Source organism: Bufo gargarizans, chromosome 10 (genome assembly GCF_014858855.1).
Source record: "Bufo gargarizans isolate SCDJY-AF-19 chromosome 10, ASM1485885v1, whole genome shotgun sequence".
NCBI lineage: Eukaryota > Metazoa > Chordata > Amphibia > Anura > Bufonidae > Bufo > Bufo gargarizans.
The window spans coordinates 75,211,218-75,237,311 of NC_058089.1; the positions used below are offsets into that span (position 1 = coordinate 75,211,218).

At 39.2% G+C, this 26,094-nt stretch overlaps 1 protein-coding gene across 1 annotated transcript in view; it reads right to left on the reverse strand.

Moving 5' to 3' along the window:
* Nucleotides 1–26,094, reverse strand: part of NRXN2 (neurexin 2) — an 858,623-nt gene that overhangs the window by 495,113 nt on the left and 337,416 nt on the right. Inside the window, exons 13-15 of the mRNA XM_044270141.1 lie at nt 24,281–24,471; nt 19,058–19,231; nt 5,995–6,114 (exon numbers count right to left, since the gene is read on the reverse strand). Coding sequence (XP_044126076.1) covers nt 5,995–6,114; nt 19,058–19,231; nt 24,281–24,471 — 485 coding nt within the window. The remainder of the gene's footprint in view (nt 1–5,994; nt 6,115–19,057; nt 19,232–24,280; nt 24,472–26,094) is intronic.

Sequence of the window (26,094 nt, forward strand, 5' to 3'; positions counted from 1 at the left end):
AAATACGCCTTCTGGAGTGGCCCAGTCAGGGTCCTGACCTCAACCCGATTGAGATGCTGTGGCATGACCTCAAGAAAGCGATTCACACCAGACATCCTAAGAATATTGCAGAACTGAAACAGTTCTGTTAAGAAGAATGGTCAAGAATTACTCCTGACTGTTGTGCACATCTGATCTGCAACTACAGGAAACGTTTGGTTGAAGTTATTGCTGCCAAAGGAGGTTCAACCAGTTATTAAATCCAAGGGTTCACATACTTTTTACACCTGCACTGTGAATGTTTACATGGTGTGTTCAATAAAAACATGGTAACATTTAATTCTTTGTGTGTTATTAGTTTAAGCAGACTGTGATTGTCTATTGTTGTGACTTAGATGAAGATCAGATAACATTTTATGACCGATTTGTGCAGAAATCCATATCATTCCAAAGGGTTCACATACTTGCTCCAGATTCATTCAAAACCTGAAGAAAACAAGGGAAGAGAATCTCCTTATATCTTCTATATATCTCAAACGGGAGTCCATCGGAGCCAGGGGAGGAGTTCCCATGAATGGATCTCATAACCTCATGTAGTTCGCACAATTGAATTGGCGAATTCAAAAGAGCATTTTATTTCTCCGTTAGGGACGAAATGGCTAGTTTTTCAATAAATGATTCAAAATCTTCCTCACTCCCTCGGAGGTCAGATTTGCATAACTCGGAGAAGTAATCAACAAACTCTCGCACAATTTCCTCTGGGTCAGTTATTATGTTACCATTTCTCGATCTAATACTATTATTTTATTATTACCTTTTTGATTTTGAATTATGGATGCCAGCAATCTTCCAGGTTATCCAGATTCACAGAAGTACTTCTGGCCTGAGAAGAAGACCCTATGCTGGGCTTTATTAGTTAAGTAGTTTCTATATTTCTCCTTTGCTTTAGTTAATTGTTGAACTTCTGTATTACTATTTCGACTAATCTCATCTTCTAATATTCTAAGCCTCTCCTCAAGTTGTTTTTCTATTTTGACAAACTTAGCTTTGGTTCTTTTTATTCGATCCAGATATATTCCCCGTATGAATGCTTTTAAAGCATCCCATATGCAGTGTATATGAGCTAAGTTGATATTATGATCCCAAAATTATTTAATCTCATGGCAAATCCTTTCCTGTTCCCCAATCAGGCCTATCTAATGCAGGTTCATCCTAAATCTCCTAGTCCTCTGCACTAAGTCTATCCTTAATCGCAAGAAGGATAGGATAGTGATCCAATATGCCATGAGGTTCATATTTCATTCGATATACCCTATCTACAAAGTCAGGGCTTGTCAGTGCAATATCAATCCGTGACATTGCTTCGTATGAATGGCTATAAGGGCGAACACCCTCTATAGGTGGCACCAAATATCAATTAAAGAATTTCCTGGCATTCTCTGTATAATAGAGTGAGTCCTCCTGTCAAGTCCCCCAAAGTTAGAATTGAACACTTGTTCTTACGACTTACAAAATCAGCTAAGCATGATATTACATATAAGGCAAAAGGAGGAGGGATGTATATAAAAGCCAGAATATATATAACCCTATTCCACCGGGCATGTAGAAATCTTCCCTCCCTGTCTATCTTATGATCAAGTGGGGAAAAATCAATTTTCTGGTGTATGGCAGAGCTTAATCCTTCTGCCCTACTGCAGACAGGGAAGAGGAGGCTGCTGATCCAGCCAGTTGTCTTACAACCATGTGCAAAGCATTGAGAATAATGGAGGTGGGGGGGGGGGCATGGCTGAGCTCCTGGGAAAACACAAAATGTGCATATATTTCTCAGTTGTTAGTTTGTATAAATCATATGCAACAAGTGAGAGCTTTAGGTATTCTGGTATTTAGACATTATCCCAATTGCCATGTCTCATGTTTTCCCAGATGCAAGGCCACAGCTAGGAGCAGTGATCCAGGATATTGGCTGTATGGCACTGACAAAGTACGGCACTGTCTTCATCAGTGATAGTCAGTGAATGAAGCCGCAATGCACATGCTTGACTGCCATTCCATTCAACTGATCCTGGCTGCTGGCTTGTAGGTGGGAGAGATGGGACTTCCGTAATAGCTATCAGTTGGGTTCCACGCATAATGGAGCAGTTATCTGGAATACTATGTAGTATTTTTTCTTTGCATTTTCTGTATTTAGTACCTTTTAGGCTACTTTCACAGCGCCTTCATTTTCCAGTATTGAGATCCGTCATAGGGGCTCAATACCGGAATAAAACGCTTCAGTTTTGTCCCTATTCATTGTCAATGGGGACAAAACTGAAATGAACAGAATGGAATGCTCCAAATGCATTTCGTTCCGTTAAGTTGCGTTCCCAGACCGGAGAGCAAACCGCAACATGTTGTATTTTGCTTTCCGTCCTGGGATGTGGAGCAAGACGGTCCAGCATGACCCCCAATGCAAGTCAATGTGGATCCGTTTTCTCTGACACAATAGAAAAGGGATCTGTCCTCTATTGACCTTCAATGGAGTTCATGACCGATCCGTCTTGGCAATGTTAAAGATAATACAACCATCTGCATTAATTATGAACAGATCTGCTTGTATTATCAGTAACGGAGTGTTGTTGTTGAACCCTGCCGGATCCAGTAAAAACGCTAGTGTGAAAGAAGCCTAAGTCTTCCTTTAAAGCCCTTCCTTTGTCAAACACTATTCAATGTTACAAGGAAATCATCCACATTGTATCAAGCAAACACCATTTGCAAATATTCTCAGGTTGGATCTTCCAGACTTGTAGCATGTAAATTTGGTTTTACCCAAACTGCATATCATTTCATTATACATCATACAGTTAGGAAGTGAAAAAAGTTGTACTTACCGCATATTGCTTATACAATTTACTGTTAGAAAGTGACTATAAATGAGTTACTAATACCCCCCACAACAGGCATATATTAATAGATAATAATAATAGAATATAGAATAGCATCACGGGTGACAATAGGGATTCTCACCCCGTCACAGCCTGCTATTGGCTGATCCCCCCATTGCTGGATGTGTTGCAGTGATCGGAGTATCATCTATAGGCATTGTGGGGGGTATTTGTGCTATTGGATAGCCCCTTTAAGTAATAAATGACTAGTGCAATGTGAACACCAAAGACAGAAAGCTACTACATTCATGTACCTGTAATATGGACAAAGCAATGTCGTGCTGCTCTAGCTCTGGATCTGTTTAAAGGAATGTATGTAAAGTGAACATGTCAGGTAATTTATGACGCCCTCTCCGAGAGCAGGATAAAGCTGAGCTGTGGTATTTAGGTTTATATGATAATGAGCAGAGTAAATTCTGACAGGACTCCTCGGAGAAGAAGCGAGGGTCCTAATTACTCCGCCCAAAACCAGTGGGGACTGACAGCCTTCTGTGTACTGGTAGGGGAGAGCTGAGCACAGTTAGATCTATGGGTGGTAAGATACATTTCCAGATTGTCTTACAGTAAATAATATCATGTTACCACTCCATCAATAAATATGAAAATGAACCTTAATTTATATTAATATAAAACTAGTACCTGATACCCTCACAACCAAATGGCAGAAATATTGGATAACAATTTTGGCTATTGATTATAGAACTATCAATGTGTCATGTCCGATCAATACAACTTCAGACTGACAGCTATGTGATCAATGGGTTGTGATCTAGTTATAGTTATAGCTCCGCATACCCCTGAGGATGCTGTAATAATGGAAGACATGTCGGGGGGATGGCCGGGTTAATGTTGTTCTAAGTATAGGTCCATTTGCTCCTGGCGCGGTGGCTACTATAGCTGTAGTTACACAGTCATTGATTGCTAATTGGACACAACACATTAATACCTTTCTAATTAATGGAAGCATTGTCAACCCATATTTTATTACATTTAGTTGTCCGGGTATGGAATGAACATTTATTGGTGAAGTGGTTATTTGCTGCAAGGCAATTTGTAAGTTGGGTAAGAAGGACTCTCGCTGCCTCGTCTAGAAGTTCTTCCTGGATTTACTCAGAAATCCTGTTCCCAGTCATAAACCCATATATGACAGAGGTCAACTTTTCTTCATCTATCATATCCAGCTCTTTGACAGGGCTTTAAGGCAAGGTTCACACAGCATTTAGCAAGTAGTGTAGATCATGAATATGACCCTCCTCATTCACTGATTGGGGAGAGGCCATTTCCTGTAGGTCAAGAGAGACCAGGAAGCAGAGGCCCCTGGAGTGACACCATCAGATTACCAGGGCATTGATGAATGTAAGGATGAATTCATGTTTAATTAAGCACTGATCAGTTGGAAAACAATATATTGGCCAGAGAACCTCTTTAAAGCAGCACTTCAGCACTTTTTATTTTTTTTCTCATTAGCACAGAGCATCTTGAAAATTGCAGTACGGTGACTTTTCTCTATCTCCATTCAGGTCCCCCGTTTAGTCACAGCTAGTGTTGAGCAAAGCGAGGCATACAAAGCTGAATTCAGTCCAAATTCTAGGAAAAATTTGATTCTAAACAAAGCTGAATTTCCTCACACTTTGTGTTAACTAATCATTTTTCCTAAAATAGAGCGTGGAATTGTCCTAGAAAGAACATAAAAAAATATAATCACCTCATCAACTTGCTCATGTAGAGGCAGTCCGCTCCTCTCTTGATTGACAAAAACCTGGTGAAGGACCTGATGATGACGTCACCATATGATCACACTGGCAACGTGCGGTGAAGTCATCACGCTCAGCGCAGGTCCTTCGGCCGGTCTTTTTTAATCGAGAGTGGAGCAGGTTGCCTCTGCGCAAGCAAGTTGATGAGGCGAGTGATCTTTTTTTAACCCAAAAAGCCATATTGAACTAGCGTTTTATCGTTTTTAATGGCCTTCAGACGGGTGCATTTCTGTCTAAGCCTCCATTAAAAACAATCCTATTGAGTAATAAGCTGAATGGGGTTTTAACATAACGATTTGTGATGGATTAATTTGTAACTAATAAAATTTCTTGTCCAAATTTTGCGAAGCTGGCGAATCAAATTTTTCAAAATTTCGCTAATCTCTAGTCTATCTGCTGTGTGGACCAGAAGTCACTTTCAAGTCTTATGAGACTCGCATCAAAGCGCTCTTAGCTTTGCATTTAGAAAGTAACTTCTGGTCCATGCACACAGACACTGGTGTGAAGTGTATGGCATTAAATGTATGTGCCACAACGTTGCTTCATTTATCGTATGCTAGACACAAGTTTTTTTTGCATCAACCTTTTCTCTAGTCCGATTTTGTGCCTTGTTTTGTCACATTTTTTTGTTTTTGTACAAAAAACTATACTAGCTCCAAGGTGGTATAAAAAGTGGTGTACAATTCTAATATTATAAATCCCTTTAATGCACAAATAGTGATTTTTGTGGCACATCATGTTATATTTTCCCTTGACCACTTTCTAAAGCAACATCACAGATTCAGACCCTTTTAATAATTCAAATAAAAAACTTGGTGCATGGCAGAGGCACAATATTCTAACACAAAATACATCTTAATATATGTGCCCCACTGTGGGAAACATCAAGTCAGTATGCAGACCTCATGACCAAATGGAAGCGTCAGGTGAGTAAACTCATCGTACTGCCGTTTACTAGAAGTCTGATAGTAACAGACAAAAGAATAAAAAGTCTTGGAGTGCTGTTTTAAGAGTATCCTTCTAGTAAAGTGTTGGAAATTATATGTTGGGATGCCATTGCCTTAACTGTATTGGAAACTCTATGGCTTTCAATGTACAGTATCTGTATGCAAACAAGTATACTGCACTATAATTTGTAATAGGGATCAGTGGCTGACAAATGTGACTCTATTGGCATCTGCATAAATCTAGGGCTTATGTTGAAGTATTACTGCAAATGGTCAAAGGAGAGAGAAAGATTGTAACTAATTATGAACCAATGACTCACAGGATGTGAGATTTTTGTATATGAAATATGTTAGTTCCCATGTTTGTGTTTTTATACAAGATCTTAGACTTACGATCATTGCAGACGGGTCCTCCATAGGAGGTCATAGTGCAGTCACATATGAAGCCATCCCATTGTTGTAGACATACACCAAGATTGCCACAGGACTCCTCTGAGCATGTTGTGCTGGGACCTGCAAACAAAATCCATAGTTTTATTATAAGGAATTATGTAATTTCCTGTAAATAACATCACTAGAACTCTTCAAGGATCTGAAAATGGTTGATAAATATAACTTTTATTAGGCTCCCAATAGTCTAACTGATAAACAAGTAATTCTGCTTAAAGTGTTATTTCACATTAAGAAGCCCTATCCCAGAAGTTGTGGCAGGAGCAGGCCTGTGTAAAACAGCCATACTATCACTGCTGAACTTGTGAGTACACGTAATCATCATGTCTGCTGTATCCGTCACAGTTTGGGAACTAGCATTTGCCTATTATGGATATACAGGTGTATCCTCGGTCAGACTGGCCGACCAGAGCACCACAGGATCCTGTGATGAGCTCAAGTTCTGACTATAATGGACCCAGGGGCATACAGAAAAATAATTGGGCCCCATAGCAAGAATATCCATGTCCGGTTGTGCTAGATCCGACACTACCATGATTTTCGTTGTTGTGCTCCTATAACAGAACAGACTGAACTGATTTTACACAGATGTAAACAAAGATACTACAGAACATCATAATGGTGATAAGAGAACTACAAGACTCATCATGATCAGTTTAGGCCTGTTTCACACGGATGACAGTAGTTCCAGCAGAGTACAGCCTGCCGGAATTCTTTGGGTACAATGGGGCCAGCGGGCATTCCAGTAATCTCCAGCAATCCCAGATCCAGAGAGCTCCGGCAGGCTGTTCTCTGATGGAACTACTGCCAGCTGTGTGAAACAGGCCTTATTGCTGAAAATTAGTGGGCAATACACGGTGTGGGTATAAAAAAAAAGTACAACTCCCAGCATGTCCAGGCTGACATTACAGGGATAGGGTATAAGAGGAGAGAACTACAACCCCCAGCATTACAATACTGTTATTATACAGCATTAGTGGATATTAGAATAGGAGAGAACTACAATTCCCAGCATGGCCAGACTGTTATTGTAGGGTACCAGTGAACATTACATGGACGGGGATGCATTAGGACAAAACTACAACTCCCAGTATTAGGATGTTATGGGGAATCCCAGGACACCATTCACCTCTCCTACGGGCACGGCACATAAGCTCCTCCCCATTTTTCTCTCCCCGACTGAAAGCTTCTTCTCCCTGCCCTGATTACATGGTGATGACATCATCGCAGGTCCTTTTGCACAGCTAGCTAGGTTTTCACAGCTAGCTAAGTAAGTGTAATTGGGGGCAGGGCTTTACCTCCTGCATGGCCAGGCCCCCTTCCTCCATCTATTAGAGGTACAATACTGAAAGGACCCCTAATAAACAGGGCCCTTAAACCAGTGTACAGTCACGTCCAAACTGCTGACCGGGGCTGTGACACTTTAGTCAGAGACACCGGAGACAAAAAAATAAAAATACACATAATTGGTATCACCACGTCTGTAATGATCTGATGTATAAAAGTATCATGTTACTAATCCCACGCGGTGAACACCGTCAAAAAATAATGTAATAAACAATGACGGAATTGCTGTTTTTGTCACCTCACCTCCGCAAAAAAATAAAAAACAAGTGATCAAAAATTCATATGTACCCCAAAATGATAGCAATAAAACTACAGCTCATTCCGCAAAAAACAAGCCCCCACACAGCTACATTGGTGAAAATATAAAAAAGTTATGGACTTTAGTATTTGGAGATGCAAAATATATATTTTTTTAAACACAAAAATGATTTTATGCTGAAAAAGTAGTAATACATTAAAAAAGATATAAATTTGGTATCACCTTAACTGTATCAACCCACAGAATAAAATTATCTTATCATATTTACCGCAAGAGGAACCCCATAAAAAATAAAAATAATAAACACTGCCACAATTGCCATTTTTATCCAATTCACCGCCACAAAATCTTTTATAGAAAGTGATCAAAAAGACTCATGTACCCCAAAATGATACCAATAAAAACTACAACCCCTCCCACAAAAAAAAGCCCCCACACAGCTATGTTCGTAAAAAAATAAAAAAGGTATGGCCTTTAATATATGGTGGGTGATGCAAAAGTGGGAAATGAAAAGTAATATGGTAACTATTTTATGAAGAATCACTATCTGTCTTAAAAGCAGAGAAATTCTAATTTTTGAAAATAGCAAATTTTTATTAATTTTAGTTTTTTTATGCGTTATTTATTAGATGTAATACATATGATGAATTAATATTAATAATTAAAATGCATTAAAATACACAAAAATCTAAAAACTTGAAGATAATTTAAAAAATTAAAACAAATAAAGTCCTTAAATATATCCAGTGATGAATAAATGAAACGTTGTAAATATAGTAGTCTTTTTTGAGAGTTATTATAAACTCGCTATTTGTGACCGGAATCAGTCAGTACGAATCCCTAAGAGGATTAAATCCTTGGATAGTAGTAACGGTACCGCTGACTTTTTTTCACAAGTTTTTTACTGCCTATTTGCAAAATGGCCCGAATTGGTGTACTCACTATTTCAGTTGGTATCAGGCTTCTTAACCTCACTCGTGGCGTCCCACGTGCAGTGAGGATACTGTAGGCAGAAGTAAATGCGGTTTAACTTGTTGCGGTAAAATGTTAAAGTTGTTTCGGGATCCTCGGTGGTCAGATGTTAGCTGCGCTGTTTTCAAGGTGCGCTGTTTATGAGATGGTCTGGTCACTCTAATCTTCGGTGCAGTGACAGTCCAGATTTGCAGAGTTATACCAGATTACCAATCTCAACAGCAAGTATCCAGCTTTCCTGAGTGTCAGCATAAAAGAACACCGATCCCTTTCTTCAAGCGCTTTTTATCCTCGGGTGCCGTATTTGTTTCTCATGGGATTAGTTTACCATACGCGTTTCAGAGCTTATTCCAGCTCCTTCTTCAGTGGTTGAGTTTCCCATGGGAATGAACTATCTTTATATACCTGAACAGGTGTGGTTTAGAAACAATTAATTACGGCTTGTGTATCGGAAGTGACGTATACTCCTTGTTAACCTTCATAATGACTCAATCTGTTTTTTATTTTTTATTTATGTTAAAAACATTTATTTATTTCGTTAAGAATGAATTAAATATATACCGTTTCATATGTTAACCTTACATAGTGATAAAACTGGAACTTTAGTTACAAATATATTGAGAATATAGATCGTAACTGTGTTTCATTCTATCTCTGAGTGTTGGCTTATTAACTGTTTCAGGGTTATATGTTGGTTGAACACTCAGGGCTAGAAACACATATGTATGATTCTATTGCTTCTCTGCCTCTATTATATAAACGGACGGCAGAGGCTAAGAGTACATACAATAATATGATATACTATTATTATATAGACAGACACTTTTAACTATTTGTACATTATTCCATATTAATCGTGCAAATTTAGAATAATTATAAAAATATATATATAAAATATAAAGATATATATGTATATATATCGGCTATTGCGAACAGTCATATATAAAATTAATCATATAACAATAAGACTATAAAATTTCACCATATAGTGATAGGAAATATGGGCAATAAAATTTCTTCATATAGTAGTGGTAATAGAGATGTCTCCATATAGCAATGAAATTCGGAGTGGAGTGACAGGGACTTAGATGGGAATGGGGAGGGGAGACTTCCCACCAGGGGAGAGCCCGGACAACCATAATGGTTCACGAGCTCTTCCCGGTGAGAGGCCTCCCCACACCAAAAATCATAAAAACCCGTAGATTTCTATCTCTGCATTTAAACCAGCCGGTAGTAAGGTATTGAAGTCAAATATATATCTTGACTCGATCCTTGACATTTTCTTAATATGGTTACCACCCCTCCAATCAGTTTCCACTTTTTCAAGGGCGGAAAAAGTCAATCCTTTCGGATTTTGATTATGTGAGACTTTAAAGTGGTTTGACAGAGTATGTTTCTTGTAGCCTTTCTTTATATTGGAAATATGTTCGGCTATTCGGACTTTAAGTTGTCTTTTGGTCCTACCTACATACTGTTTTTTACAGGGACATTGTATAATGTAAGTAACACTATTAGAGTTACATGTGAGGAAGTCTTTAATTGTGTGTTCAAAAGTGTTGGTTGTGGATTTTATTTTAAGGGTTTTTTTCGGAAATGTGGTATGTTTACAGCCCATACATTTGCCGCACCGAAAAAAACCAGTAGTGTTTGTCCATTTTTGTATGGATGTGTCTATTTTATTCTTGTTATTTTTCGGAATGGTGGGTGCTACCATTAACGCTAAATTTGGTGCTTTAGTGAAACAAATTTGTGGAAATGACGGAATCAAATGTCCTATTATTTTGTCTTTGTGTATAAAGTGCCAGTGCTTGTTAATTATGTGTCTCACTTTTTTATAGTGAGTGTTAAAAGGTAAAATGATTCTCATATTATTTTCTTCCTGTTCCTTTTTTGTTTTTGTCTCAAAAAAAGTCTTACGATCCATTTGTCTTACTGTATCTATGGCCGTTTCTAAAATTTCTATCGGGTATTGCTTGTCTAAAAATTGATTTTTCAATGGAATAGCTTCTTTTTCGAAATCTGCTAACTTTGAGCAATTTCTCCTAATCCTTCTAAATTGTCCCGTAGGTATATTTAGGAGCCACTGGGGTAAGTGGCAACTATTGTATAGGATGTAGCTATTTTTGGACGTTGGTTTACGATATGTATTACAGACTAATCTTTTCCCTTCCACTTTAATTTCTAGATCTAAGAACTCAACCATAGTTTGGCTGGTTTTACCCGCAAACCGTAAGTTACAGTCATTTTTATTAATCTCTTCCAGAAACTTGTCTAATGATTCTTGATTTCCTTTCCATATAAATAGGACATCATCGATGTACCTCTTCCATAGCCCCAGGTTTGACCCCAGCTTGGGATCAATGGTCTTACTTTCCCAATTAGCCATAAACAAATTGGCATAGCTGGGGGCAAACCTGGTGCCCATTGCAGTACCACAGATCTGTAGATATATATCTGAATTGAACCAAAAATAATTATGGTCTAAAATATATTGTGTTGCCAATTGTAAATATTGAATTTGTTCTATGGGTAACTGGTTAAATTCCTGTAATTGTTCTCCCATAGCATCTATACCTTGTTTGTGGTTTATTACTGTGTACAAAGATTGTACATCTAATGTCCCTATAGTCCATTCAGGATTGTACTGCAATTTTTCTATCATTTGTATTATGGATGTTGTGTCTTTTATATACGACTTAATTGTTTTAACTGCTGGCTGTAACAGTTTATCTATGTAGTGTGAAAGGTTTGCTGTAAGTGAGCCTATACCGGAAATTATTGGCCGTCCTGGTGGATTGATAGGGTCCTTATGTAATTTCGGAATACAGTAAAAGACTGGCAGTCTACATTGGTTGTTAGTAATGTAATGGAATTCTTGTTGGGATAAGATTCCCAATTTTTGGCCTTCTTCACATAAATTTATCAATTTTTTCTGGAACTCTATGGTGGGATCGGTACGTAAGCGTTTGTACGTAATTGTGTCTGATAGTTGTCTAACACACTCCTGGTTATACTTATCTACATCCCACACTACTATCGCTCCACCTTTATCTGCTGGGCGTATTATTATTTTATGATCTTTTTGCAATTGTTTAATAGCTTGCATTTCTGCTTTTGATAAATTATTGTTTCTATTACTATTTACATTTATTTTTCTAATATCAAATTCCACTGCTTGTCTAAATGCAATCATTTCTTGACTGGTTTCTTGACGTGGGTATTTTACCGATTTGCTTTTTACGTCTGTATGTACGTATTTTCTTCCTTCTATTGGATTTAGTCCATTTACTATGGGGTTTTTAATAAAATATTTCTTTAAACATAATTTCCTAATGTATTTTTCAATACCTATCAGCGTATCAAATTTGTTCAGTTGATTTGAAGGCGCAAATTTAAGACCTTTATTTAGTAAATGGATTTGTGCAGGGGTGAGTGTCGATGTGCTCAAATTTACAATAGCATCTGACTCTTTTAATTGTAATTGTGTTTGTGATTTCTGTATGGGCTGTAAACATACCACATTTCCGAAAAAAAACCTTAAAATAAAATCCACAACCAACACTTTTGAACACACAATTAAAGACTTCCTCACATGTAACTCTAATAGTGTTACTTACATTATACAATGTCCCTGTAAAAAACAGTATGTAGGTAGGACCAAAAGACAACTTAAAGTCCGAATAGCCGAACATATTTCCAATATAAAGAAAGGCTACGAGAAACATACTCTGTCAAACCACTTTAAAGTCTCACATAATCAAAATCCGAAAGGATTGACTTTTTCCGCCCTTGAAAAAGTGGAAACTGATTGGAGGGGTGGTAACCATATTAAGAAAATGTCAAGGATCGAGTCAAGATATATATTTGACTTCAATACCTTACTACCGGCTGGTTTAAATGCAGAGATAGAAATCTACGGGTTTTTATGATTTTTGGTGTGGGGAGGCCTCTCACCGGGAAGAGCTCGTGAACCATTATGGTTGTCCGGGCTCTCCCCTGGTGGGAAGTCTCCCCTCCCCATTCCCATCTAAGTCCCTGTCACTCCACTCCGAATTTCATTGCTATATGGAGACATCTCTATTACCACTACTATATGAAGAAATTTTATTGCCCATATTTCCTATCACTATATGGTGAAATTTTATAGTCTTATTGTTATATGATTAATTTTATATATGACTGTTCGCAATAGCCGATATATATACATATATATCTTTATATTTTATATATATATTTTTATAATTATTCTAAATTTGCACGATTAATATGGAATAATGTACAAATAGTTAAAAGTGTCTGTCTATATAATAATAGTATATCATATTATTGTATGTACTCTTAGCCTCTGCCGTCCGTTTATATAATAGAGGCAGAGAAGCAATAGAATCATACATATGTGTTTCTAGCCCTGAGTGTTCAACCAACATATAACCCTGAAACAGTTAATAAGCCAACACTCAGAGATAGAATGAAACACAGTTACGATCTATATTCTCAATATATTTGTAACTAAAGTTCCAGTTTTATCACTATGTAAGGTTAACATATGAAACGGTATATATTTAATTCATTCTTAACGAAATAAATAAATGTTTTTAACATAAATAAAAAATAAAAAACAGATTGAGTCATTATGAAGGTTAACAAGGAGTATACGTCACTTCCGATACACAAGCCGTAATTAATTGTTTCTAAACCACACCTGTTCAGGTATATAAAGATAGTTCATTCCCATGGGAAACTCAACCACTGAAGAAGGAGCTGGAATAAGCTCTGAAACGCGTATGGTAAACTAATCCCATGAGAAACAAATACGGCACCCGAGGATAAAAAGCGCTTGAAGAAAGGGATCGGTGTTCTTTTATGCTGACACTCAGGAAAGCTGGATACTTGCTGTTGAGATTGGTAATCTGGTATAACTCTGCAAATCTGGACTGTCACTGCACCGAAGATTAGAGTGACCAGACCATCTCATAAACAGCGCACCTTGAAAACAGCGCAGCTAACATCTGACCACCGAGGATCCCGAAACAACTTTAACATTTTACCGCAACAAGTTAAACCGCATTTACTTCTGCCTACAGTATCCTCACTGCACGTGGGACGCCACGAGTGAGGTTAAGAAGCCTGATACCAACTGAAATAGTGAGTACACCAATTCGGGCCATTTTGCAAATAGGCAGTAAAAAACTTGTGAAAAAAAGTCAGCGGTACCGTTACTACTATCCAAGGATTTAATCCTCTTAGGGATTCGTACTGACTGATTCCGGTCACAAATAGCGAGTTTATAATAACTCTCAAAAAAGACTACTATATTTACAACGTTTCATTTATTCATCACTGGATATATTTAAGGACTTTATTTGTTTTAATTTTTTAAATTATCTTCAAGTTTTTAGATTTTTGTGTATTTTAATGCATTTTAATTATTAATATTAATTCATCATATGTATTACATCTAATAAATAACGTGCAAATTAACTCTTTGTGTGGCATTAAGTGTCTGGTGTGCCCTACTTGTTACCTGCTTTTTTAAATTACTTAGAGGATTGGGTGAATCCTCCTGCAGGTGCACCCATACCATTCTGGAGCAGCGGGTGAGCCCTCTCTAAGATTTCAAATTTAGTTTTTTTATGCAAAAAAGTATCAACTAAAATTCACCACTAATATGACGTATGATGTGTCACGAGAAAACTCAGAATGGCCTGGATAAGTAAAAGATTTCCAAAGTTATTACTACATAAAGTGACACATGTCAGATTTGAAAAATGAGGCTCCGGCATCTTGTCCAAACTGGCTGTCGCTTGAAGGGGTTAAGGTACTATATACACAGAGGGTGGGCCCAAGGGACTTCCGTCCGATGCTGGGTGTTTCACCTGTTTTCTCAGCCAGCACGTCGCAGCTACACTAGTAATGTAGTAGGCCTTTATATCTACAGTTAGAATGATGTACTACATTGATAGCATAATTTGCCAGCGTTCAAGATATAGAGTGTAACATCTGTACTCAACATAATAATAATCTTATATGGCGCCAACATATTCCGCAGTGCTTTACAATTCAGGGGTTCATGTACTGTCATAAATACCATAGCAGGAGACTAGTCAATAATTAGAACAGGAGGAGTGAGGACCCTGCTCGCAAGAGCTTACAATCTAAAAGGAGTTTTTAGGGCGGTGCGGCCCCTACAAGAAATACTGAAACTAGGACTCTTTGATGTGCCGTCTTTGGCTCCTCTAAGGCTCCATTCACACGTCTGCAAGTGTTTTGTGGTTCGCAAATTTCGGTTCTGCTAAACACGGACACCCGCGGACCGTACATGCCAGGCACTTTAAATAGAAATGCCTTTTCTTGTCCGAACGGAGGTGCGAATGAGGAACGGAATTGCGGATGCGGAATGGAAGTGCGGATACGGACAGCACACTGTGTGCTGTCCACATCTTTTCCGGCCCCATTGGAAATGAATGGGTCCACACCTGTTCCTTAAAATTGCGGAACGGATGCGGACCCATTCATGCGGACGTGTGAATGGATCCTAAAGCTATAACATAGTGTTAAACTGGTTCCATGGTCTGCCAGCTAAGCAGGCTACAGCATGGCACCACTAGCTGTATCACTGCCTTGGACTTAATATCTGGCTTCGCCAGGCATTTTACCTGTTCAGACAAATGACGGAATGGAAGGTTAGTGTCAGCAGCACAACCTCTGTGTGACCAGAGCTGGCTCTTTGGGGGCCGGATTGTTCTGAGTGCACTGGAGGATTAACCCTTCTGCTTTCTCCCAGTGATGATATCACAGGAGTCTGAGTTATAAACTGGTCTAATATTGCACCCTTAAAAAAAACTGCGACGTTGTACATTGGTTCTTTTGTGTGGACAGCATGATATGAAAAACCTGAACAGACTGATAAACAGTTTTGTTGGAAAAGATTGACAATAGTATTTTGTTCGTTTGAAGGGGCTGTCTCACCTCAGCAAATGTAATTTATCATGTAGAGAAAGTTAATACAAGACACTAATGTACTGTTATTCTCCATATTGTTTACTTTGTTGGCTCAATTCATTTTCCCATCACATTATGCACTGCTCATATCCAGGGGTTACGATCACACTGCAATCCTGCAGTGGTGGTCGTGCTTGTGTAGTACCCCAGAGCGGGCACTACCATTCCTACACACTGCTAACAAATATTATCATCTGTGTATTTGTTGCCAAGTCATTTCATATTGTGCCTTAATAACATTGCTAGGTACAGTGACTTATGTATTTTATTACATAGTAACATAGTTTATAAGACTGAAAAAAGACATTTGTCCATCCAGTTCGCCCTGTCATCCTGCAAGTTGATCCAGAGGAAGGCAAAAAACCCCTGTGAGGTAGAAGCCAATTTTCCTCACTTTAGGGGAAGAAAAATTCCTTCCCGACTCCAATCAGGCAATCAGAATAACTCCCTGGATCAGCGACCCATTTCTAGTAGCTATAGCCTGTAATATTATTACGCTCCAGAAATACATCCAGGCCCCTCTTAAACTCTTTTAGTGAACTCACCATCACCACCTCCTCAGGCAGAGAGTTCCATAGTCTCACTGCTCTTACCGTAAAGAATCCTCTTCTATGTTTGTGTACAAACCTTCTTTCCTCCAGACGCAGAGGATGTCCCCTCGTCACAGTCACAGTCCTGGGGATAAATAGATGATGGGAGAGATCTCTGCACTGACCCCTGATATATTTATACATAGTTATTGCCCCTTATACCATGTAATGGGCCTGGTTGTCCTGCAGGTGGCAGTGTATCTGGCAGAGAGTACCTTTAGATAGAATGAAACTACCATTCCATTCTCCCCATTTTGGGCAGAAGTGAGCTAGTCCTGTTTCCTACCAAGGTAACGGTTGCAGGATGTTAGGCTACATTCACACGTCAGTATTTTCCTATATCCCGATTTTCGGTCCGTTTTTTGCGGATCCGTTGTTCCTGAAAATATTTCCGTATGTCATCCGTATGTCATCCGTTTTTTGCGGATCCGCAAAAAACGGAAACATGTATAAAGTTCAATAATCAAATAAAGTTGTTTGGATTTCTTTGAAAAAAAATTGAAAAAATAAATAAAAATTTGTTATGTGTTTCCAGGAACGGATTCCGCATAAAACGGATGACATACGGAATGACATCCGAATGTCTTCCGTTTTTTGCGGATCCATTGACTTTGTATTGTACCAGGATCCGAATTTTGCGGACAAGAATAGGACATGTTTTATATTTAAACGGACATGCGGAACGGAACAACGGAAACGGACAGCACACATTTTTTCCAGGACCCATTGAAAATGAATGGGTCCAGATCTAGTCCTGATCTGTTCCGCAAAAAACGGAACAGATCAGGAAAGAAAAAACGGACGTGTGAATGGACCCTTATAGTGAGTCTAGAGTCCAAAGGGACCAGACATGGTGCAGTGAGTCTTCCGGGTTGCAAAGCAGCTTGCAAAGTACCCCAAATCCTTGCATTTTATGGCCTGAGTATTACAAGTGAGTCAACAACCAAAGGCACCCCACTCAAAGGTACCAGAACTGCTATAAAGTCCAGTAACCAGACAAAAGCCAGAGATTAGCACAAGAGAGAAAGGCAAAGCAAAAGTGTCCGAGCTGACCTACCAGTGCACCCCAAAACCTGCTAGAGCCAGAGAAAGATCCAATATTGTCTGGATGCAAGTTTATTCAAGTAAAACTGTTAACTTTATAAATTCTGGACCCAGCTTATTCTCCACCAACTATTAACTTTCCCCTTTGTTGCTGCGGAGCCTTACCCTGGGGAGTGACGTATCCAGGTAGAAGCACTGTGACACAAAAAACTAATAAGGCCACATCACCACTCTGCAATTCCTAAAACATGCAACACGATCGGGCTGGGGGGGGCACGTAGCATTTGCACTATATAGGAAAAAGTGCTGGGATGGACCATGGGAAGCATGCCCCGTCATGCATGCCTAGTAGCTCCCGTCCTGGGCCACCTTGTATCTGCACTGCAGTGAAGGTGGTAAGGAAACAAGCAGTGTATAATGCAGGAGAAAAATGACTCAAGCCAGCAAAGGGGGTAATATCAACAATCCCAATACATTAGGAAGTGCCTTGTATTAACATATGTATATAAAATCAATATAAAAATGGCTTGTTCTAAAGAGCTCACTGAAACCTAGCTGATGGATCTTATAATAGCTTGAAATTCTAAATTGTTTTTTTCTTCTTCAACCACAAAACTTAGTCTTTTCAGTAAGGGGACAGAGATAAAGAGCTTTTGTCTAACCCACCAGATGGCTTTGTGTATGAGGCTATTACTTGGGTCTCTAAAATGTAGATGATTTTTATATAGTCACAGCATAAGGATGGACACAAACACAAGTCAAAGAAAGTGACAGACTGATAGAAAGTTTATGAACTCATACATGCTTTGCTCTCCGAGGAGAGGTGGGGCACAGTGTTCAGCTAAGTGCTTCTTCCCCTTCGTTATAGTCTTCAATGAGGTTCTAAGCACCCAGATTCCCTCTGATCAAAACTTTTATAAAGCTACGGGAACACTTTAAAGTCCTTTTAGAGTGTTTTAAATGAGAACCTAGTTTTTGTAAGAGTTTAGAAACAGGAAGTGTTGTCATTAGCTCACAGGCAAAAAAAAAGTTGTTCTGTCAGATAGACTGCAACTTTTTCCCCTTATGACACAAGATACACCAAAGCACACTAAGGCTACTTTCACACTAGCATTTTTGCTGGATCCGGCAGGGTTCAGCAGAAACGCTTCCGTTACTGATAATACAATAGTCTATATGGTTATGAACGGATTCGGTTGTATTATCTTTAACATATCTTTAACATTCCCACTACGGATCCGGCATTACCTTCATTGAAAGTCAATGGGAGACGAATCCGTTTTCTATTGTGGCATAGAAAACGGATTCGTCCCCATTGACTTGCATTGGGGGTAATGCCAGATCCGTCTTGTTCCGCATCCCAGGACGGAAAGCAAAATACAACATGTTGCTGTTTGCTCTCCGGTCTGGGAACTCAACTAAACAAAACAGAATGCATTTTGGAGCACTCCGTTCCGTTCAGTTGAGTTTTGTCCCCATTGACAATGAATGGGGGGGAAATTGAACCTTTTTTTTTCTGGTACTGAGCCCCTATGACAGAATTCAATAGTGGAAAACTTAAACTCTAGTGTGAAAGTACACTAAAAAGAACTATAATATGCACATTCAGGTTGTTACCATTTAATCAAAAGATTGCAAAACAAGGTCTGCAACTCAGCCCCATACACCTGACTGTACTGAGCTGTAATATCAGACATGGCCCATGGACTACAGTGGTGCTTCTTGCAGGAAAAAAATAATAATATTTTAAGTGTTTAGATATATTTTAAGATCAGATATTTCACATTCTTACCATCACATCCTCTATCCACAGGGCTTACTCGATGGAGAGCATCAGCCAAGAGATCAGGGAGGCGACCATTGAGATCCACAGAGGCAAGACAGCCTTGAAAACCATCTCGAGATGCTACTAGCTTTGGCAGAGTGGCGTACATATTTCTAGGGAGCCCGCCAATATATAGTTCACCTGGATATGACAGATAAAAGAAAAAAGACAAACAAATGGAATACAAGAATGATGTGATGGGGAAATAGCAGAAGGAGAGAATGCGGAGAAAGAAGAAAAAACAAGTAAGAAATACATATTCTTAACAATGGCTCCAAAGCAAACAATATACACTAAAATTATACCAGGAATATTAGATTGTTTGTCGAATTAAATCAAAGTGAGCATTCAGGCTATCTACAATGTTAAATTTACAGGCTACCACCCATAAAACTTAGCTTTTAATATAAATGTTTAAAATATAAACAAAACGACCCTCCAACACAACCCATAGTGGGTTGTGTTGGAGGGTCTCTTTGTTTTATTTTAAAAATGTATATTAAAAGCTAAGTTTTATGGGTGGTAGCCTGTGAATTTGACAATTGGATTTTGCCACCTTGCATATATAATACCTTCAGATGGGTTATAGTCTGAACTGTGAAACTTCTATCTACAATGTTATTAATAAAATGGAACTGAGAAAAAGCGCAACTGTCAGGAGATCATCATATAATTCCCATCCACGGTGTCTGATGCCGGTGCCACCTCTGGCACCTTCACCTATGTACAGAGAACTAAGGTCATCTGACCCTTGTCCACATGATGAGGTAGACAAAAATAGTTTTTTTGCTTTATTTCAAATTATTTTTATGTAATACAGCATTTTGTCTGAAAAACTGGCATTTAAAAAAATATATCTCTTTAACATTTTTTTTTTTTGTCCTACTATGGGATGTGAACACTGCAGTCTAGATCAGTAGTATAACACACTGCAATACTGTCTGACAGGCATCCTATTAGACTCTGCCTCTAACAGCATTCAATAGACCCCGCTACCATAACAATCCATTGGTACTCCAGAGCGTCATTGCAGGGTTTTGATGAGGGTTACAGTGCCTCTTCACAACCACTGGTACTTTCACACTAGCAGCAGGGAAGTACGACATGCAGTACTTTTAGTCCGGCTGCCTCTTGCCATGCGCTGCCATGCTGCCGTCAGAACTCCACCCCCATTATAGTCAATGGGGACGGAGCAGCAGTCTGGGGGCACACGTGAACTAGCGTCAGGACGGATCCGACAGGCTGTTCACCCGCCGGAACAGTCTGACGGACTCCCCTGCCGCTAGAGTGAAACTAATCTTAGATACTGTAGTAACTATTGCTCAAGGCATCGGCGGGGTTAAACAGCTAGGGTGGGAGTTAGCTCTCCCTTGGATGCCACTTACTGCTTGGCATGGTCTCAGCTCCTGGGATCACAGTAATAACAATACTTCATGCCCAGGCCCACCCGCCTCTGGCATAATAGTATGCTATGAGGCTTGAAGGCGTTAAGATACAAAGGCATTTCATGTATTTAAAAGTAGAGACTTATTAGGAAATTTCTGTAAGCAATTAATCTTTAACATGGATAAAAAAGAAAAAGAAAAGAAAATATCAAGTGGTGAATAAAAAAAGTAAAAAATCTCTACTCCTTTAGCCTTCTTAACCACAGTGAATCATGTTACTCCCATTTTCCTTCTATGTATCAATCACACGTCATATAAGAAATGTGGAATAAAGAGAAGGAAGCAGTATCTATTTAATAGATATGACAAATCGAAAATCATTCTAGGTTACATCAATCTCATAACCTTGGGATCCATTTGTCTGGATGTTGAGAGCTGATGACACATCGATGTGAGAAGACAACAGTCTGGCAGTTATCTTTTGTAGTTTCCCATTAGAACTGCAGTCCTAGAGTCTTTAAAGTTATGGATGTTTTGTAGAAATGTGCTCCCACTGGAGTTTTCGTCTATATTCCCATGAGATATAATTAACTTGTCTTACCAGAGCCAAGGTCAGCACTGCCCAGTCTCTACAGTACATCCATTGAAAAGATGCTGTTCTGTTGGCTTCGCCCATTCCTATACACAAAACAGCAGTGACCTGGTCTCTTATAGAACTAGTGTTGGGCGCGAATATTCGATCGCGAATATTAATCACGAACATCAGCATTTAGAATTCGCAAATTTTTAGAATATAGTGATATATATTCATAATTTCGAATATTCTAGATTTTTTTTTCCTCAGTAACCTCCCTTTTTGCTTGAGGGCCAATGAAAAGGCTGCAATGTCTTTGTCTGAGCTCAGCAACATCCCTAGCAACCAATAGGAAAGCTGCCTACCCCTCACTATATAATGGTCTCCCCAGCAGCCATTTTCTGTAGTTTTATGCAGTTCTGAGAGAGACAGCAGTGACATTGCTGTGCTCTGTGCTTTCCACACTACATAAGATAGAGGGTTAGATAGCTTATATATATATAATACAGATAGTTAGTGGGAGATAGTCAGGTGATATCCTGATATAGTGCAGTGCCGTGTGTTAGGTAGTGTGATAGGTTCTGCTGTCCATACATATATGCAGACCTGCTAAAATGTGAAGTGCCGATTAGTGCAATCGCAAATATATTGGAGCACTCTAACTGCATATAAAGCTATTGTAATGTTCTGCCGTCCTAACCATTTTCTCGAGTCTCAGGAAACTTCTAGCAGCTTGGAAAATGTAGCAAAAGTGACCCGCGCCTGTATTTCGCACGCATTACGCGAATATTACATTGCCGATTTTTCGCAATCAAGAAAATAATCTCAAATTGGTGAATATATGACGAATATTCACCCAAATATTCATGAAATATCGCAAATTCGAATATAGCCCCTGCCACTCATCACTATATAGAACCTGTAAGTTATCCGTTGGTGAAGCAGGGGACGACAAAATATGTGACCTCAGCATATATAACCTTGGTAATATTTTCTCCTAAACCTCATTCCCTGCAACCCTCTAACCCATTTTCACTATTAGATTCATCTGCCTCGCTCCTGGGATCCCCAAGCCCAGCCTCCCCACTTCTTTGGTGGCCATCCCAACAATGCTTCTTTCCAACAGCTCCACCAGCCCGATTACTAGGTCTCTGTCACCAAGGCTCTGAACTATGAGCTCCAGCAAGTAGGCTATCGTCTTGACACCCTGGAAACTAAGTTTAATGCCACTATTCTCAAAGTGAACCAAAACAAACACGTCATTGAAGATCTGCCAACACAATAAAATTAAAGACCTAGAAATTCTTCTCATTGAAAGAACTTTGGTATCTGAAACCTGTCTGAGACAACCATAGACACAGAGATGAATTGTTTAACATCTTTATCCAAAAAATAGGATGACCTTCACATGGAAATCAATTTAGTCAATCCAGTTATCCCTTGCAAATGTATGCAGACATCACCCCAGCAACAATCCAGTGATGCAGGGGTATTTCAGAAAGATGTCAGATACAGTTGGTCTTTCCAAATTGTTTTCCCTATATTAACTACCTTTTCTACATACCAGTTCCCTGACCTCGATCTTGCTTCCACTTCAAATAACTTTTCTTTACATACCAGTTTCCTGTCCCCATGTTGCTTTGTTGAATTGACTAATTTGACTCATTTAACTTATTTATATGTGGTCCCGACCTCCAACTCCCCCCTCAAAAGGGATTGGATTTGGTGGTCTAACCACTGATTTTTTTACATTGAATAATAAACCCTCCATCTCATTAGCCTGACAGCTTTGATCCATTCTCCCAGGCTCCTCCTGAAGCTCACTAGTCTCCAACTCAGCCAAAAGAATTGAGATGGAATTTCACTCCTATCTTTACAGCCTGTACTGACATGTTTTCCCATCGAAGGTAATTGAACAGTCTTCTCTAGCATACTTATTTCCAGTTTGCCTACCACACTATCATACCTAACAAGGTTACTCAAGAAAAAGTAAAAAATACAATCAGCATCATGAAACATAGCAAATATCCGAATCATGATGGCTACTGACTTCATTTTTCAAATATCTGTATTTTCCCCTTATACTATACATTATTAGCCTTAATATTGATGCTCATAACCTAACAGGGACCATACATGTTGGACTTTTTTTTTCATCCAGTCTCCCTAATTGGTATTGACATAAAAATGTAGGCCAAAGCATTGGTACTCTATAACAATTCAGGAATTGGGCGATAGATAGTTAAGTGAGTAGACAGGATTTATCCTCAGCAGAGAAGCAAGAGATAATGTAAGGGCTATTCACTTGATCCAAACTGCAAGAGTGAGGGGAATTCTACCCATACTACTTTCTCTTGATATTTCCAAAGCTTTTGATTCTTTGGTGAAGTTTTACGTACTGTGCACGTGGTCTTCTAAACATGAAATTTCCCTTCATGCTTTCTGGGGTGCACTAGATAATTTCTCTAAAGCCCTAGTCCATTATCTACTCCCTTTGATGTCTACACAGGCATACTGTAGGCCACGGCTGCCCCCTATTTCACCTACTCTTCACCTTGGCCCTAGGACCCCTATTGATAGCCATATGCCTGAAATCCAACAGTTCTTAAAATAGGATACACATCTTCCTGCTTTCATGGGTGTTTCACCCTTGGTGACTTCCTGCACATTTATTATCGTGCCCCAGAGGGCAGTCCCTCTTGATTACAGTCTGCCATATGAGTAGGACAGTCACAGGCTTAGACATAGAAAGAGACTCATTACTCAGGCAGAAACATAGTTGAGATGTCCCACAAGACAGACTTTTGGAAGCAACCATTTTTAGTCTCTGCAAAGTTAAAAATCTGGTTTCTTGCTCTCATTGGCTGCCACTGTTGACCTAGGTATGGCTGTGTGAGTCCAGCTGCAGTGTACTCTAAAGGTTGGTGATCTAGTGTTTCTCCCTTCCTCTACTGTGTTTTCCCCTGCCACAGCCCTGGGCCCTTTCTGTTATTTTTACACTCATCTCTCTCTCTCTCTCTCTCTCTCTCTCTCTCTGCAGACTGCTATGCATGTGCTTCAAATCTATTTACTGCCTATGTGGTCTATGGTCCCTAAAAACATGGCTGTTTTCAGTCCTTTCCACAGCTATTTTCGTCACACTTATAATGGGAAGCATAAGTTTAAATGTATGAAAATAAATTAACATTTTGCAAGTTTGCAGCATTTATCAGCTGCAATATGCATTCTCACCCTTTAGATCTAGATTGCTTGCCCCTGTAGAGTGCTGTGTGACTGTTCTTCCATCGATTCTTAGAGTGTGCGCATTTCCTGGATCTCTTGAGACAGCAACACTGTGCCATTGGTTATCATTCAGCGGTCGCTCTGAATTGCCTTTCATCAAGGAAGGGCCATTCCCGAGGTCGAAGACATAATGTATATACCTAGAGGATTTGAATAGATAGTCACAAAGGTAAGTCTACACTGTAACAGTGAACAGACATGAATGTTATTTTGATATAAGACACTTCACTTTAACTGGAACAAGGCATTCAAGTTTACTAATTATCCTATGCATGTATCACCTCATTAGAAGAAACAGTGACTGATTCACTTTAAATAAAGCAACAGAACATATTCTAGTGGTATACAGCGGTATGCTCTTCTGAAGGTGTGTATTTCTAGTTCATTGCACCTCTGCACCTTTCGTAATGTAAAGCTTAATATATAATCATAGCGTATTCATCAGACCAATTAGAACTGGTATCAGCAGACAGAACACATTAGGGGGGATTTATCAACATATGTGCTCCACAATTCTGGCTTCAAAAAGTCTCAAAATAGAGCTTTGTTACTGTTTGGTCTTTTTGGCTGAAATATTTTGATATATTTTCCATTTTTATGTCACTCATTCCACTCTGGAAAACTGTGTGGGAAAGCAGGCACGGTTATCTTGTGGAGCTGATTTAAGCCAGATTTATCAAATTAGATTTTTTTTTGAGATCCCCAACAATTGTCTCAATCATACTCCATTACAGGGGTGGCATAGAAAGTGGACTAACAACTCAAGGCAGAAGTTTTACACTGTGTCTACTTTTTTTTATATTGATGACCTACAGTATCCTCAGTATAGGTCATGAATATCCCCAGGATAGGTCATCAATATCAGATTGGCAGGCATCCAACTCCCAGCACTCCTGCCGATCCGCTGTTTGAAGAGACTACAGCGTTCGAGACCTACCTTCTCTTCACTGTTTACCTGCTCTCCGTCGCAACTGCAGTAGCGATCAGGTGTAATGACATCTCCGTCATCCCATTCACTTCAATGGGATGGCTCCTTCCTATTCAAGTGAACACTACAGAGCCATCCATTTGAAGTGAATGGGACGGCTGAGTTGTAATTACATCTGCTCACCATTGGAGTTGTGATGTCGAGCAAGTAAGCAGTGAAGAGAAGGCAGTGCTCGTATGAGCACTGCAGTCTCTTAAAATCAGTGGGGGTGCTAGGAGACATCCTCCTGCCGACCTATCCTAAGGATAGACCATCAATATAAAAAAGTAGGCAACCCCCTTTAAATAAACACAAAATTAATCAAACATTATGCATTACTTAATAAATATAGCCCAAATTACAACAATGCAGACTTTTCTGTATTATGGATCTTCCCCGTGTAATGAATCTTCCCTTTAGTCTAAGGCCTAGTTCACACTCAGTGATTTGGTTAGTGTTTGGTCAGCTTTTTCCATCAGTGATTGTGTACCAAAGCCAGGTGACGGTCAAAAACACAGAACAGATGCAAATAATTGTAAAATATGTTATCTCTGTGGAGGCTCTACTCCTGGTTTTAACTAAAAATAGAAGGACCAGTTGTTTCTTTCATTTATCACAAGGTGTATTGGCAATGTTGTGTACCCTGTGATAGATTGTATCATACACACATATTGGGGGGTCATTTACAAAGACCAGCTTTTTACACTAATCTCTGTTTTCCCTCTGATGATTAGCCTAATTTATGAATAAGTTACACCTCTGGCAGTCCATCTGCCATAAGTAAAAACTACTTGCT